The 17,776-nt window shown below is 32.1% G+C and overlaps 3 protein-coding genes across 6 annotated transcripts in view; 2 read left to right on the top strand and 1 right to left on the bottom strand.

The window, feature by feature from the left end:
- Positions 1–1,240: 1,240 nt before the first annotated feature.
- On the top strand, positions 1,241–6,505 carry Wdr37 (WD repeat domain 37). Of its 2 annotated transcripts, none has more exons than XM_088190558.1 (10): positions 1,241–1,342; positions 1,823–2,027; positions 2,092–2,211; positions 2,282–2,470; positions 3,446–3,618; positions 3,682–3,913; positions 3,979–4,117; positions 4,186–4,255; positions 4,319–4,495; positions 4,563–6,505. In XM_088190558.1, exons 2-10 carry the CDS (start codon positions 1,844–1,846, stop codon positions 4,686–4,688), a joined length of 1,410 nt encoding a protein of 469 aa, XP_088046684.1. In that variant the 5' UTR covers positions 1,241–1,342; positions 1,823–1,843; the 3' UTR covers positions 4,689–6,505. The 2 variants fall into 2 exon arrangements, with proteins under 2 accessions (XP_088046684.1, XP_088046685.1); XM_088190559.1 differs by having other exon boundaries at positions 2,092–2,205.
- Positions 6,506–8,443: 1,938 nt separating this feature from the next.
- The window catches only part of Brf (Brf RNA polymerase III subunit), a 37,870-nt gene continuing 28,537 nt past the window's right edge, over positions 8,444–17,776 (top strand). The window contains exons 1-4 of the mRNA XM_088189284.1: positions 8,444–8,574; positions 8,646–8,868; positions 8,937–9,158; positions 9,230–9,334. Of these exons, the coding sequence (XP_088045410.1) occupies positions 8,652–8,868; positions 8,937–9,158; positions 9,230–9,334 (544 nt within the window). The 5' untranslated portion in view covers positions 8,444–8,574; positions 8,646–8,651. The remainder of the gene's footprint in view (positions 8,575–8,645; positions 8,869–8,936; positions 9,159–9,229; positions 9,335–17,776) is intronic.
- LOC148233167 (BTB/POZ domain-containing protein 6-B-like) overlaps positions 10,652–17,776 on the bottom strand; it is a 28,666-nt gene continuing 21,541 nt past the window's right edge. For 2 of the 3 annotated variants that reach the window (XM_088189288.1, XM_088189289.1), the window contains 5 exons: positions 13,588–13,872; positions 13,090–13,237; positions 12,811–13,027; positions 11,733–12,098; positions 10,652–11,660 (listed from right to left, as the gene is read on the bottom strand). In XM_088189288.1, coding sequence (XP_088045414.1) covers positions 11,184–11,660; positions 11,733–12,098; positions 12,811–13,027; positions 13,090–13,237; positions 13,588–13,872 — 1,493 coding nt within the window. In that variant the 3' untranslated portion in view covers positions 10,652–11,183. Of the gene's footprint in view, positions 11,661–11,732; positions 12,099–12,810; positions 13,028–13,089; positions 13,238–13,587; positions 13,873–15,700; positions 15,926–17,776 lie in introns of those variants that run through there. The other variant, XM_088189287.1, reaches the window with a different exon arrangement.

Below are 17,776 nucleotides of genomic sequence, written 5' to 3' on the forward strand. Positions count from 1 at the left end.
TAGCTTTAGTGTGGTGCCATAGGCCAGGATTCAATAAGACGTCCTTCTTTGCTTTTCCTCGAAACTGCGATTTATAATTTAGCCAGAATCACAGAAACAGAAAACTATATGTAATTTATATTCTGCAGAATTACTGGAAAAACATGAAGAGGCAAAATAATTAAAAATGAGAAAACTTGGATGACATAAAAGAATTGTTTGAGTTTTTCATTTAATTCTACTCCATTAAAGTTTAAATATTTACACTTTATATATGGTGTTAGTACGACTATGTAATATTTCTTTATATAATAGGCAGAAGAAAACACGTTACAATTCCACGCAAATTCGCACTTAAAAAAATAAAATACGCAAGTGTGTCATAATGTTTTATTATAAGCAAGTTAAAGCCTGTGAGCGTCTCTTGTGTATAAATCAGGGCTGTGGAGTTGAAGTCGAAGCATTTTAAGTGAAGTCGGAGTTGTAAAAAATCGACCGACTCTGACTCCTTTTTAACCCTTATCAATATTTTTTGAATTGTTCATCGTGCCCCATGCCTTTCAAGTCGGTAATATGAAATAATAAAAAAAAACACTTAATCAAATACCCAACAACAACCTTATTTTTTGCTATTCGAAAAGTAACAGCAATGCAGCCAGTGTAATCAAAAATGCAATGTTGCTTAGAGAAAATATTCTGTTAAACAATGCCATTATTTTGGCTGGAATCTATGTTGATCCTATGGTTAGATCTTTATTAATAACTCAATTTCGAAATGACTCTATATCGTCTGCACTGCCTATATTGCTGACTGACTTCGTTAGGTTCTTGCTCTAATATAAGGGCTGATTTACACGCTGCCAGTTGCTCGCATGCCAGCTGGAAATTGACTGGCGGGTCACTGGCACGCGATAACTGGCATTCCAGTCCACGGCGCCTTACCATTTATCTAGTGCCAGCAAGTGATAAAATTATTGTTGCGAAAAAGCGCTACTTACCTTGCGCCAGTACGGTAGTGTGGTGGAAGGGGGAGTTGGCGTGCCAGCAAAACTGGCGTGCCGCTTTAAAATTTGTGTTGGTAGCAATAATAATGAGATATAATATATATAGAAAACCTATGGTTGTAAATTATGTATTTGTTGCCTTTAAATAAAAACTTCTTATATATTTTCTTAAATATATATGAATACCTTTTTTAACTGATTAAAAATAAATTTGTTTAATTTCACATTCATAATATTTTATTTTAATTCCCACGCATGGTCACAATTTTTGCTGTTAGTACCATATTGACGAATTCGCAAGTTATTCTTTCGTCGGGGTAACCTCAGCTGTCAAGGGCAACGTAAAAACCTCCAAAAGGGTAAGGTACCCCCCACGGATAGAAATAGGAGTCCCACGGCTCGCGCCACGTTACACAGGCGCCCCTTTCACTCTGTTCCAATTTCTAATTCGCTTCACCGATTCCAACTATCGATTGTTTGTTTATTTTTCCACCTGCCACTGGCCTTGACTGGACATAACTTATTCATAGGCCAAGCCGGTTTCAAGATCGACTTTATAATTCGACATGACATTGCATGCACTATAATTCAGCTAATCTTCATTATTATTTACAGTTATTTTGTATTAATGAGTATATTGAATAATTCATTCGGACATTGTGTCGTTTGCTTGTCTTTATTTATAAGACATTTATTTCTGAACGCGAACGTGTTTCTATTCTAGTATTTTTTTGCTCATACATATCTACAAAATTCTCTTGACAATTAGCAACCACAAATTTTCTATTTTTCAAGCTTTTGATCATTTACTAATATAATAATGTGTTTTACTAATTCAGGTTTTAATACAATAATCTTCCATGATGAAATCAAGCAAACGTAGGCTTCAGAGTCTCGCGGAAGGCTCGGATATAATTCCGAACATATTCAAGTTGGACCAAGAGTCAGAGTGTTCGATTCCACCAATGTATCGATCACGGCTACACGAACTGTTCCAACAGATTGAAAAAGAATTCGATATGCTCTACACTGAGAATTTAAATCGTAATTAATTTATATTTTTTTATTTATAAATAATATATAATATTTAATTTATTTTTTATTTCAGTACATGAAAAGATAGATTTATTAAGCGAGCGATTGGAGCGAGAATCTTACATAGGCGATAAACCAAGCGTAGACACCGTCGATTTCGATGTACAAAAGTCGGCAAAACAGAAATGTATTTGTATTGAATCAATACGTAAAAAAATCTTATAGAAATATTGATTAAAAATAATATTATGTAATTATTACAGTGACACAAAGCTCGCAGAAGGTGAAAGCTAGTCATAAATTAAAAGTCCAAACTAGCAAAATTGTATCTAGTTTCAAAGCGCCGGCGTTCAATTGTCAGTTTGCTAGAGAGTTCACTGGTCACAAGGACGGCGTCTGGGAAGTGTCTTCAGCTAGGCCTGGACAAGCGTTAATTGGTTCTGCTTCAGCAGGTATTTTTTTTAATTTAAAAGTCATTATCTCACTAGAACATTTTTCAATAAAATCTTGTAGGGACTGAAAAAATCAATTCCTTCTATTGAGTTAGACACATGTATGTAGATACATAGCCATACTAGACATTTTTTTTGTAAGAAGATTTTTTTCCAGTCCTCACACAATGCCATGTTCTGTGAGTGAACCATCGAAAACCGATAATCACTCAGTTCTTAAAAAAATCTATTATGGAGCTTATTTGTCTAAAACTCATTATGCAATCCAAGATATTGCTACTAATATAAATAGCACTACATACATTGCTCCTTTATTGCTATGGGTAGTGTGGCACAACCCCTTCAGTTGCCAGTATGTGAATTTTATTAAAAAAAATATTAAGTCGATTTTAAAAAAAGTATAGGGAAGTTGGGAACCTTTTTAAAAATATATAGAGAATGATGGCAAATGTTTTGAATGTTTTCCGAGTTGTATGAAATTATTTACCACTTATTTTCTAGGTTCAATTTATCCAATTGCTTCCACAAAAATATTAGTAATCATCTTGTGATATCGTTCGCCATTTATGGTAAGCACATTACCAGTCTCATAATCAAAAAGTATGATCTTATCATGCCATGTGCTGAAAAACTACCCCAAACTGTTGCATATCAGGGAGATGCATTTGTTATTGGTGTATGGCTTTAGGAATTTTATTGTATAAGTAAGGCAGTTTTGCTTACAATTTGATGTTCTGTAACTGCAAAAGGTTGATTAGGGACGTCATAAACTTCATGTAGTGTGCGATTTAGATTGCTCGAAGCTGAAACACAATCATTTTAGCTTAGTTTATTATAATATTTATTTATTTTTAACTAGTTATTAAATATTACTAATTATTTATCATCCGTATTATCAGAATGTAGCACACACTTACTTTATGCTGATGACATAGTCATTTCAATATAATTCTCACTATTTTATTATTATTATAGATCATTCAGCTTATATTTGGAGCATCGATGTTGGAAAATGTCTATTGCAGTACCTAGGACATGCTGGATCTGTAAATTCGATCAGATTTCATCCGTCGAGGGACATTGCTTTAACTAGCAGTGGCGATACAACAGCTCATGTTTGGCAAGCTGCCGTGAATTGGGATTTACCAGTAAGCTTTGTTTTTTAACCAAATTAGATTTTTAGATATATAAGAATTTATTCATAATTCCAGTTACGAGGCCAATCGTCTGAAGAAGAACTTGACGGTGGATTTGAAGATGGAATCGAGCGATCAGATAGGCCGGAGTGTTTGAGGACGCCTTTAGTCGAGCTGACCGGCCACACTGGTGTCGTTGTATCGGCTGATTGGCTCCCAAGCGGTGATCAGGTCATTACTGCTTCTTGGGACAGAACTGCTAATTTATACGATGTTGAATCCGGTGATTTAGTGCAATGCTTGTCCGGTAAGTAAGCGTTAGTAAAACTTAAAGAATGCAAGAAAGTCAGATTTATTTAATAATACATTTAGGTCACGATCATGAATTAACTCATGCGTCGGCTCATCACTCACAAAGATTGGTTGTTACGGCGTCACGAGATACGACCTTCAGATTATGGGACTTTCGTGATCCAATACATTCGGTTTCAGTGTTCCAGGGACATACAGAGTAATTTATATTTTCAATTGCTTATAATTTATTGTAATGATTATTTTCTAAATTATGTTTAATTATAGAAGTGTCACATCTGCTGTATTCACTGGTGAAGATAAAGTCGTTTCAGGATCTGATGATAGATCTGTTAAGGTATGTTTATTTATGCAATAAATGTATTTTAAAGTATTCTATCTCTAGTTTATTTTTATTAAGGTTTGGGATCTGAGGAATATGCGATCATCACTTGCTACAATCAGATCAGATTCTAGCGTGAATCGCATTGCCGTTAGCAACAATGGACTTATCGCTATTCCATATGATAATAGACAAGTCAGACTGTTTGATTTGAATGGACAAAGGATGGCTCGATTGCCAAGGACTAGTCGGATGGTTTGTAATTGTTTGTTTTATCATATTATGTATGATTTTTATATTATTGTTTTTTTTTATATTTCAGGGTCATAGAAGAATGGTAACATCTGTGGCTTGGTCTCAAGACATGACGGCGAATGTTAACTTCTTTTCTTGCAGTTTTGACCGCCGAATCCTCGGCTGGTCCATTCAACCACCTAAAGAAGTGTGAACCATTAATCCAAAGTAGCTATAAAAATAAAATCAAACACATCAATTATGTCGTCGATACTTGAAAATGTGGTCTTACACACATTATATTAGCACTTAAGAAATAGTTATGATAGTCGATTACGTATCAATACTTAAAATAATAAACGAAAAGTAAAAATCATACAATTTCCTATGTTACCAATATTAAGTTCCTATTTATTTTGTGCACTGTTTACGAATACTTATAATAAATATTGGGAGTTATTTTTAACTTATTTTAATGGATACTTGTATTTGCGTCCATTTGTTATTAATACATATTAATTTATTTTAATAATATGAGCATTATGTACCATTGGTGAGATTGTAAAACTTAAAAATTACGGGTGAAAAAATTATACGGTATGAAGGTTTTATTTTATGTTGCTTGTGGTTGGGTTAAAATTTATAATAGTACTAACATCCTTGTTGCAATATGTTTATTATTGTTGTTTTTATCTTTCAATATAAATTTGTGTACTGATTAGTTGTGATTTACAATGAAAATATATTAATAATAAATGTGTGTGTATGTTGTATAAAATATGAATATACAAGAGGATGGGGGACCATAGCGATTTGGTTCTTAAGATAACCGAGATTCTCTTACTATATTAATATTGATATTCCTGAGAAATTATAAATGTATGATAGAAAAAATAATTATATAGATTAGTATTTTTTTAATTGATTTTCAAAACTTATATAATGTACTTTGGTCTTCCAATGTCTTTAAAACCAATTTAAAAACACTGATCTAAATAATTATTTAGATTCGATTTCTTGTATAATTTTAAAATGTTTATATAATATTCAATCGTGTATACCTCGATAACCGTCTACTTGAACTAGTTTTTATAACTTGTAAATTAACTGAAGATTAAAAAATTCTTAAATAATCAAAAATAGATACATCTTTTAAAAAAAATATTTTTATATGATAGTTATCACAGGAGAAATATTTTACTATTCAATACTAATTCATTTATATGCAATTAAATTTCTCCTTTAGTAAATCCTTGCTATTGTATTCCAAACTTTTAATTAAAAATACATCTCGTCTGTACTACTACTATATTAAAAATATAGATTCCAATGATGAAACAACATATCAAAATTTTATCAATGCAGGTTTTTAACTTAAATATTCCTAAACGTTCACTGAGAATGTTTTAATTTTGTATTATTTTATTTTATTTCTAACAGTATTGTAAATATAATATTTACATTATAGTTTAAAAAGATATTTTTTAATAAATTCGTACTGATTTATTTTAAATTTCTCATTCGTTGATTCAACAATGATCACAACTCAAAATTGTCTTTACTTTGACAGATATATAAGTATTTAGATTTGTTGTTATGAAATGAAAATTTTATCAAAAAGTGGACAATAAAAATCCTAGCATTAGTAGAGTCAAAAATATATCATATATTATTATTGGTGTTTCCAAATTATATTTCTTAAAAAAATAATACTTCAAATTGTTAAAAAATATAATATTTGTATCGATATCACTTTAATTTATATAAGATTGCAAATCAGGAAGTTTTACTTCCTTATTGTTGATCTGTAATGTTTTCTTATTGATTACTCTCTCATCAAAACTGCTTTAATAATATGAATAAAATAATATACTAAAAATTAATTGTTCTGTAAGAATGCAACTTCAATGATTTTTCTTCAATCCATATCTGCTGTAGATCTGTAAATATTGTTGAATTGTAAATATGTTTTTTTAATTATTAAATATTTATGTATATGAAAAAACACTAATAAACATTTATAAAGCAATATTTAATTTGTATTTCTTTAATAGTGATAAACAATAGTTTCACCTTAAAATTAGAAATTGACTATCGTTTTATTCAATATTTCTCTTGAAAGGTTTTAGTTTAATTTTATCTTTGTATGATGCAGTGATTGTCTTTAAGAAGTTGTAGTGGTAAGGCTGCAAAAATAAAAGTTAAAGAAAGCAAAATATCCTTAATAATACTAAAATATGCACTATATAAGATATAATACGAGACAAAAATAATTTACTGACATTTGTGCACATAAAAATATTTAAAACAGACATATTTTATACTAGAAGGTATGCAGCCCAAGTGGACGAACAGCCACTGGTATGATGTCTAAATGCTGTGTTGGTACTATTGAAAATTAGATGTATTATGTCATTAGTGAGATATTGTGCACAAGAATAAAAAAGTGTCTTAAATTAATGCATACGAAATATAAAATGTTCTTATGCTAATTATATTACTAAAATTATAATATGCCGAATTTAAATTAAAGTTAAGATGTTTCATGTCAAAAAGAAACGAAATATCATAAAATCAAAAGTAAATGGAAACCAATTATTTAAGTATGATATAGAAACACAAACTCGCATATTGTAACACTTGCTACAGTAATACCCCGTTTAACGCGAGGGATACGTTCCAGCAAAGTAGAGCGTTATAGGAAACAAAGTTAAACGAGTTCCGTCCTTGAGCTCATCATTAGAAAAACTTTTTGCTCTTTCTTCTAAAATCTCTTCAGGATCTTGCACATCAACCTCACCTACACCCGTTTGTGTTGCTAGTTCCACTATTTCGTTGATATCAACAGGCGATTTTCGGGGAGTACCCTATTCAAATAAAACAGCGTTAAACCAAAACAGCGCTAGGCGGGGTCTTACTGTATTTTGATTTAATCTACACCCCAAAATACTAATATCAAATGCCAGTCCCTAAAGCTCCAATATCAGTAGTTTAGGGACGTAGTTTGGAGGAGGGAATTTGTTCCCCTCCCCCCTTGAATTTGCCAATAAAATGCATGTTATTTAATGAAATCGAAATATTAAAAAACAACCACTAACTGGCCAACTTTTTACGGGTTATCCCTAAAAAAAAAAATATAAATATACAGTACTGAAAATATTTTTTAAAATATGTCGCTTGAGTGAAATCATATCGGAATACATTTTCATCGGTAGATATATATTTTTACCAGTGAAATTATAATTTATCTGACTGGTGCTAGTAAAATTATATGATTTTGACTTTTCCATACGTAGTAATATATGCAATTACAAACCAACCATTATTAATTTACATGCGTTATATAAATATTAGAATGAATGTGTATTTTATAGTGAAGTTATATGAACCCAAATCATCTCTAAGGGGAAATAAACGGAAGAAAAATTACAAACAGACATCGCATCTCGTATATTGCTCCATGGTTTGTCTGCATTTCAATAATACCCTATGTTTTAAAAATATGATATTATTACGGACTTCTGATATTAAAGTATCGGTCGAAGTATATTTAAACCGAATTTTGATCAATAGGAGAATATTGTTATAAAAACTATTAATATGGACGCTAGATAACCGAAAATTTCCACTGCGACAGCCATAGCACGATTTATTGCTCTTGACGTAAATTTTCAACAGAAACGCTCCTTGAATTTGGCCAGAAAAAATCATATCATTTAATGAAATACTGTGAATCTTAATGAAATCGAAATATAAAAAAAAACATCACTGACTGATTAATTCCCCCCCCCCCCCCAAATTTAAAAAGAAGCAGAAAAATATGATAATGTAAAAATTAGTGACAAATATTAGTAATCACACTATGATAACGTATTTAAATATTTTAATTATTCTTATTATTAAATAATTAAAATTTTCATAGAAAAATTTAGACTTGACAAATTGTAGCTTAAGACCAAATAAGTTAAAACGAACTGTCAAACTAATGTCATGAATTTTTGTGTTCAACGAAACTATGTATTTAAATACCACTACCTGTTTTAAATAAACTATTTAAATTATAAAATATTATATTTTAATTAATTTAGATACATTTAAAGGTTTTTATAGATTAATTTATTCAGTGCAAATGCATTTTTTTATATTTTATAATAATTATCCACAATTTTAGTCTAAAATGCCTTCTGGAAGGAAGTGTAAAAACTGTGGCTCTTCTGAGATCGAAGTCGATCCGGCCAGGGGTGACGCAGTATGCACAAACTGCGGTTCTGTGCTAGAAGACAATATAATCGTTGCCGAAACAGAGTTTCAAGAGAATGCTCATGGGGCGTCTTCTATGGTCGGCCAGTTCGTCTCTGCCGAAAGCAAAGGAGGCGCGACTGGTTATGGAACATGTACGTATTTAAATAAGTTTAATCTATCATATATTATCACTAATTTAATCATATACTTTCTATTTTAGCTTTCATGGGAGTTTCGACTGAATCTCGCGAAGTAACGATAAGAAAAGCTAAAGTAGGCATTACTGCTTTAAGTCAGCAGCTGCACCTGAAGCAACATTGCATTGACATAGCATGTAATTTTTTCAAAATGGCTTTGAGTCGACATTTAACTCAGGGTAGACCGGCTCCTCATATTCACGCTGCTTGCGTTTATATAACTTGTCGCACAGAAGGCACCGATCGTATGTTCTATGAAGTTTTTGTGTATATGTTTATGTATTATGTGTGTATTTATTTTGTTTTATTTATTTAGATTTACTCATCGATATCAGTGATGTTTTACAAATTTGCTGCTATCAACTCGGGCGAGCATATCTTCAATTATCGAGAGCGCTTTGCATTAAGATACCTTCAATTGGTGAGTTTTTATTTATTTATTTAAATTTATACTTGTGACAATAAATCTTTAATTAGGTTCTAAAAATCATAGTCCATTTATATTTTTCTCAGAATGAAAAATAAAATACACTTACACTCATATCGTTCTAAAAATTTGCTAGACGCATATTATAATGACTCGTGCCCTGTGAGTGGTCAATTTATTTTGATGACATAATCGGTAGGCGGAGTCATAAAATATTCTTGTTCTATTCTTCATTCTGATATTAATTAGAATATAGTGTAATGATGATAGTGAGTTGTTATTTAAGAAAAACTGTGGGTAAAATATCATAATGCTTATAGTCGTTTTATTTTTAATCAGTGCACAAAAACATCATTCAACGCGTGTACATCACGTTTCTCTAAAATTTCTGTCCTGTGATTGGTCAGTCGCCCTGAGGGGTTATTTAATAATGTATAAATACACAGGGCAGTTTTGGCCTGTTGCTCTCGACTATTATCTTACCTCCCCTTTCCCTATTGTTATAAGTACATATGTTTCATTTATTATATTCCTCTTATTTATGAAATTAATATTGTTTTGATCTAATTCAGTATTGTTTTAGCGGTTTCGGGCACTGACTATTAAGAAAACAACCTTTCAATTTACCAATTGGTTGTGTTTGTATTACCAAATACAAACACCCTTCTCTCTAATAAGACTATTGGCAAAATAGTGATTGACTAAAGCAAAGACAAATTAATATTGTTACTGTAATCTCAATAAAAAAAATCATCCGACTTCTACTCAAAGCATTTGTAATCAACATCTAGACTTGTATATTTATAGATGGCGATTATAATCCAGTAAATAAAATATAATAATAAAACTACTAATGTAAATAAGACGAGTCAACTGTGAGTCTTACTGCAATGTAAATATAAATAAATGAAACTATAACAAATGTACTATTTGTTAAACTCGAACCGCTGTTGTGTAGAATGTGGTCTTTTACATTGTAGTAAAACTAACATACACATTTGTTAATCCTGGAGTTCATGAAATAAATATATTCATTCGCATTTTGTGAGGAACTATTGTATGGGATAAAAATAGTTTTCTACAGCAATATTGCAATATACAATATTGGCCGTTGATTGTAAGAACTGACAATTATATAAAAAAATATAGTAGTGATGCGGCGATTCTACAGCTCTCGTTGACACTCGTCGTTTATAAATATACACATACATAAGTATAAAATATAGGTAAAAATAATAAAAAAATATATAAATAACCAATTATTTTATATTTTTTCAATATTTTCGTCGTAATACAAATAAAACTAAATTCCTGAAGCCATAATTTATTATCAATATTTTTTGTCTTAAAAATAGATATTAGAGTTCAGCACAAGACGATATTAAATCCATTATTATTTTTACCACACGACTCCTACTTTTAAATAATTCGGTATAATATTCGACTTTTATAGTTGTTTCAACGTGACCTAGGCAAGCTTTTTTATATCGATAAGATATGACTAATACAATAGAAATTGTTTAAACTTTAAACACTAGGTTTACTCCAACACATATTTTTTAGTTACGCACTCGTAACAGACTTAAGTAACACTTGGATCACAAAACGATATCTAAATCATTGACATTTTGATTATTATTATTATTATTATTAATTGTATCTTAACGACTAATTAAACAAAATATTTAGAATAGTAGTCGGGTAAAGGCATAGTGAATCAAAAGTGTTCAACATCACCTCGAAAACATTAGTTAATAATTTAATCACATTGCTGCAGTTCATCTGAGTATAATTGAAAAGTGGTAACTTTAGCCCTGACGCTGCACAGCGAGTAAGGCGAATATCAGTCATCCCCGTTGCTGACGTTCGTCGGGCCGTAGTAGATCAGCTCTGGGATTTGACCTCCTTGAACGCCGGTGCCGTTTGTGCTCTCCGACGAGCACTGGAATTGAAACGTCACAGCTCCGCTGTATATCTCGCTCAGGCCCTCCTGGCCGAAATAACTCAAGTTAGCCCCGTCTAAGATAGCCGACGCTGTGTAAAAGCACTCTGGCTCTATTTGGATTGGATTTTCGAAGTAGACATGAAACGTGTTGCTAGAGCCGTCCGAGAAAAACTTTGTTTTGTTTTCGGCCAAGATCCGACCGAAACGTTTCAATTCGATTTTGACGTTGTAATCGGCGGCTCCGTTTGAAGAGCCGTAGAGACCAAATCCGACGACAAATATTCGTTTATCCACTGAGAATTGTATGGAGTCGCATCTTCCCCTGTATCGCCATTGATTACTTCTATAGGCGCACGATTGAAACCGATGACAGACCTAAAAATAATAAAATATAAATATCAACTCTCTTTTAACTAAAATATTGACCAATCAATGATCATAACTTACAAGTGTTTTCAATCCGTTTCTTGGCTTGATCGGATATAGCAATGTCGGTTTGTTGCTCGCCGTAAAATGCAGGAATATATCAATGGTTTCTTGCAGTGTGAGTATTCCTTGTTGCGCCACTCCGTTGGCAAATTCTTCTAAGCTCATCGTAGGTATCCTTACTAAGTATATGGCATTTCCCAACATTGCTCGTTTATTTTGAGGCGTCGGTTCTATTTCTCTTCTGACGCATTCCGCAGAGGCCCAACTCAAAGCGGCTTCGAACAAGTTGATCTCTTTACAATTCAAAGTCTCTCTAGCTAGCACTGATTCCAGCGTCGACATATCAATGTCCACGAAACCCTCAGATTTTAAAGCCATCTCTGCCTAAAAGTACATAAAATCTGTATGAGTTTCTTGAATTTCAGAATCTGCTATTATATTAAATTAATTACAAAAAGTGTCTTCAGTTATTTTGTTATTAAGTATATGATCTCTAGCTGATTTTATATCTTTACTATATTAATATTGAATCTATCAATATATAAATATTGTTATAGCAGGTTTTGAAAATCATATAAGGGATTGGAGTAAATTAAAACTGCAATACAATGCCTTTTGATAAATCATGTATTTCCAATATACATGCATATAAATAATATGTACAATCAATCGAGATAAAAACATATAAAGAATTTCACTGATATGTATTGAGTATTATAACAAAAATAATTAACAGGAACTAATTTCTTAAAGAATATATAAATCAATGCAATTTTCTTTAGAAAAATTACAATATTGTATACACGTGTGTTTTTCAATATATAAAATATTGTATTGCAGTTTATAGGTGTAAGTAACGAGCGTATGACTAGACACATTTATCCTTTACGACTTATATATTATTACATCACATTAGTAAAATAACATCTTGTCAGATTATTGCTTTGTACTGTAAAAAACAAGTATAGCGACGAAGTTAAGAAGACGTTATCGAATCTTCGTCGGACGATTCCGCATACGAGAACGAAGCGCTCGACGAGTCCGTAGAAGACAGCAGTTTCTCTTTGAACTTGTTCATTAAATCGTTCAAAATTACCTGAGCGTCGATAACCTCCCAACACCGTTGCATCAGATCCGGCTCTTCAAAAAGCCTCGATTGACTGAGTAGTAAACACGCATTTTTAACAGTGAGGCTCGTTTCTAAATAGTTGACGCACGCCTCCGCTAAATGTGGCACAATATATTTCTTAGCAACGTACAGAGTAGACAAAACTGTATCCGCTTCCAATTGTATTTCATCACAGTACAGGTACCTGAAACGATTGAACAATGTTAAAAATGATTAATTAACAATAATTCAAGTAAAGAAACGCACTTTAACAGTGTCAAAAATGCAGAGGGTTCCACGTCAGGTACTTCAATTTCTTGTTTACACTCAGCTAAGCCTCCGTAGAACATTGCATAGAAGACGGAACTGCCAGTTGCAAGAACGTATTTGTGAGCCGGTATACATTGAGTCTGACCTGTTATAAATATGTAAATTATCATTTAGTTGCAGAATTTAAAATTCTGAATATAACTAAACATTATTCGAGTTGGTTTTTTTCCAATGAAAAAATTCTCTATTGACAAAAATAGTCATAAATAAAAAAACCAACATCTACAGCTTTTACAAATGAACTTTTCTTGATCATTCATCGTCATAGATGCATTTTGACAATAAATGCTTTTATAAATTGGATTCAATTATAAGTTTTGAAATATATTGTAATTGGCAATTGGTAATCCGAAATTCTTCTACTGTATTTTGAAGTGTAAAAAGTCATTCTTGAATCTATAATATATAATATATTACCCAATCATGTCACTGTACCTGGTCCTCCGACAAGGAATTTAACGTCCGCCATGAGCTGATTGTTAAACATGGCTGCATTCCTCTCTCGGACAGTGGGCCTGCTAGCTTGCCAGTTGGGGTCGTGGGTAGCAGGAGTTGTCATGAAGGGCGGCGTGGGCGTCGGGGGAGCTGAAGATGGTACGGGTGATCCGATGGGCGAGGGCGGTGCACTGTGACAGGACTGCGTGATTTGCGTGCCAGCTTCTCGTTGCAGGATCCCGCCATAGGGAGGCGAAATTGACAATCCGCTCGGATTGCAATTTTCTGCAATTGATAAAATTAACGATAAAATTTTTGAGTAACAGGAAATAATAAATATCAACGCAGTTTTATGAGTTATAATATCTACTAGACTAAGTTTGCTTTGCTCTTTTCAAATAAATACACTTGTAGGTTCACATATTTTATCGAAAAATATGATAAGAATATTTGAATCTGCGTCTTGCACCCACGTAAAAATATCTTTAGCTATTTCTAATAAAATATGGTCTTCAAATGCCTTTGCTTTTAAAAATCGTTTAATTGCCTTTGCCTACCATCAAACATAAGACTACATTTTTTCATCAAATGTAAAAAATATATACCCTGCCAAAATTTACTACTAGACTACTTAAAATAATTATCCTTGAATTTCAATGTAGTTTCTTAGATTAGGTATAGTGAAAAATAATACCGTTTTTCTGATGATCATTTTCAACAGTGTGCTGTACTTGTCGAGTTTTTACCATGTTTTTTTGTGTTGTATCTCTAAACACCTAACGTGTATTTTAACATTTTTCAATGGAGAAGATTTATTCCGAGTCAATAATTTATTCGCAATTTCATACTGTATCATTTTTAAAATAAAAAAAATAGCAGTTTAAAAATGTATAAGAAATGACAAACTGGAAATTTTGATCTGAAGAATAGTTCTGGAAGTGAAAAACCAAAATAAGTGGATGAAGATTAGGAAAAACTTAAGAATACAAAATCTGTGATGATCAATCTGAACTATAATTATATACTAATCACTAATTCAAATATACCAGACATGATATATATTAAAAAACACTAGGTTCCATGCGGGATTTTAACATTTAACCCAGGTCTTCCTTAATAATTATTTTGCATTTTTTAAATTGAGATTAAATTTCATTATTTTTATGACTAACAATTATGTCTATATCTGACAGTTTTACGAGTGAGACAAAAACGTTTACCATTATGAAACCATCCAACTTTGTCATTGGTTATGAAGGCATTCAGGGGTTTAAAACATTTGTGTACTAAACAAATGATACGATTTTCGATATCAACTTTCCTGATATTGAATGACACTAGTGTTAATTGCTATTAACGTTGGAATTGTAAATTATGCATAAGCGCGTCACGGGCTGTAATGTATTAATATGGAATGTATTAATATATATTTATGTGTTTGGTACACGTTTGACGTACTTACAAATTGCTGATAATAAATTTTTAAATTATACCAAGTATCAAGTAGGTGAAGTGATTTGCATAATTGTATCGATTAACTCTAATTATAACCTTCAAATTATATACGAGCGTCGGGAAAGTATTATTTTGTTATAAAATGTTGAAAATTTCCATTCAACTTTGTATGTAACGTCACTTTTTATGGTTAAATTATAAAATAAAAATGTTTTTATTGTAAAAAACTTAATGGCGTTATCTAATCTCATACATTATTTTTAATGTTTTACGCAAATATAAATTCTAATCTTAATAGCGTTAAATAATGTAATACATCAAAATCAGCGCCGTTTTTTTTAGTGACAAAAACTCAACTGTGCGTATATTTTGACGTTATTTATTATAATATATAATACATGCAAATACATTATCAAAATTTGTCATATTAATATTATTAGTTTATAGGTTGATATTTTTTATCGATTAGATATAGTATATGAGAAAATCAATTCAAAATCGGCGCCATGTTTGATTTTAACGCTTGACAGTGCGTACATTCTCGCGTTATCTAATCCATAGCACATGGTTATTGATCTCATGTAAATGACGAATCGTGAACGGAGTTCTTATTGTGTTCTGTATATGTGATGGAAAAGCTTTTCGCGAAAGTACCGACCCAAGACCCATTGCGCCGTCGAGTGCGCCGGGGGCGGCGCCTCCAGCGGCCGGCGCGATTTAATAGCTCCCCGCGCCTGCGACATCGTCTCTATGGAGCCGCCCACGCCTTTGCCCTCGCCTAGCGCCGAGCGCGAGGATCGACCAACGCGCTGACGACTAGGAACAACCGCGGCGACGCAGTTACTATTTTTACGCTCGCAATGTATTGACACAAAACACGAGTGCTGCCAGAGTGCAACGGTGTGCCATCGATTTTTTACACGAATGACGCGGTTTGGTCTAAAGCAAAGCGTTTCTGAGCCTATACGATTACAAATCACAAAAACTTATTATTATTAGAGGTAATAAAAAACAAATATTCCCTTTTATTTATAAACCCTTGTTAGTTTGCAATAAAAAAACGTTTAGTTTTTTAATTTCCAATCTAGTAATATTTGGCGTTACATTTGATATGGCTACTCAAATTTCGGAACAAATAGGACATTTACAATTTCATGATCGCGTTTTTAGTACAATATTAAAATGTAAAATGGACCTATTAGTCATAAATATAATTTGCCCAGACCGAATATACTTTAAATAATAGATTTTAAAATCCGCTGATTTCCGCCGCCCATAACGTATGCAATTTGAGATAATTTAAAATACAAGCAGCAGATAAACTATTTATTTAAAAGAAGTATTTCACAGATAGGCCGCCCCTTTAAGTCAGGTGCATAAAAACTTTATAACTGACGGAATGGTTGCTATTTTACGGAATCCATTAGACGTTAATAAACTCGTTTTTATAAGTAGAACTTCGTGCAGATTCAATTTACGCCCTCGTCAACTTGTTATGTATTTATTTATTGTTAGTCTTTCGTTGTAACACGACAGACGCATATTGTACGATAAGAATCGATATATTATACACACATACGAAGTAAATATCAGCATTCAGCAAAATATATTTTTTAAGAAAATACATTTTATGGCTCATAAAATCAGCATTTGTTAAACTGTTGTTTATTGTTTTTATATATTTAACTTAGCTTTTAGCTATTCGTGGATATATACCGTCTTTTTCCGAAAATAAGACATCCTCCGAAAATAAGCCCTAGCGTAATTTTCAGGAGTTTTTGGAATATAAGCCCTCCCCCGAAAATAAGCCCTAGTTAAAATAAGGTATATAAACGCCAACATGTGGCGATTATTGCTAGTGCCACACTATTTACAGGCGGCATTTGACTTTCGAAGGTTCGACTTTCGCACAATTCGCTATTTCGCACATTAAAAAAAAATTTTTTTTTAATAATTAAAAAAAAAAAAAATTATAAACATGAGTGAGAAACGGATAAACTTCAGTGTTGATACGAACAAAAAGAAATCAAGGACTAATAAACTTCACACGATTCGTGACAAAGAAAATAAAAATTATGATTCCAGCGGGAATGACTGCCTATCTCCAGACACTTGATATCGCAATAAGCAAGCCCTTTAAGGATAATTTGCGCGTGAAGATAGATGAATACACTGTAAACAGAATGGTGAGAAATCAACGTGAGAATTTTGTGAAGGTCTACAAGAAGTTGCGAATTGGGTAAAGAATTCATGGGATAAAATAACTGACTGTTGTGTTTCCAATGCATTTCGATCAGGCTACTTAGACAATAAATACTCATTTAAGGGTAGCTATATTGCAGGACATGAGAGATTCGGACCAATGATTCAACAGAAAATGGACTTGATTGAAATTCAGGATGGAATTCAGAATTTGATTAGTTATGACAATGTTCCAAAAGAAAATTAAATGACTGTATTCGAATAAATTTGAAATAAATGTAAAATTCCTACATAAAAATAAATATTAACCGAAAATATATAAATTTACTTATTGTACGTGAAAAGTAAGCCTTCCCCCGATAATAAGACCTAGCTCATATTTCGGACCAAAAAAGAAAGTAAGACAGTGTCTTATTTTCGGAAAAAGACGGTATATATACATATTTTTAGCGCATTTAGTTTAAGAATCACACTACACGAACGGTCTTACCATCGCGAAAATTCCGCCCTTAAGCAAGTGCCGCCCGTGGCG

This window comes from Plectrocnemia conspersa, unplaced genomic scaffold (assembly GCF_051122295.1).
Source record: "Plectrocnemia conspersa isolate PC_06_02 unplaced genomic scaffold, ASM5112229v1 ptg000008l, whole genome shotgun sequence".
NCBI lineage: Eukaryota > Metazoa > Arthropoda > Insecta > Trichoptera > Polycentropodidae > Plectrocnemia > Plectrocnemia conspersa.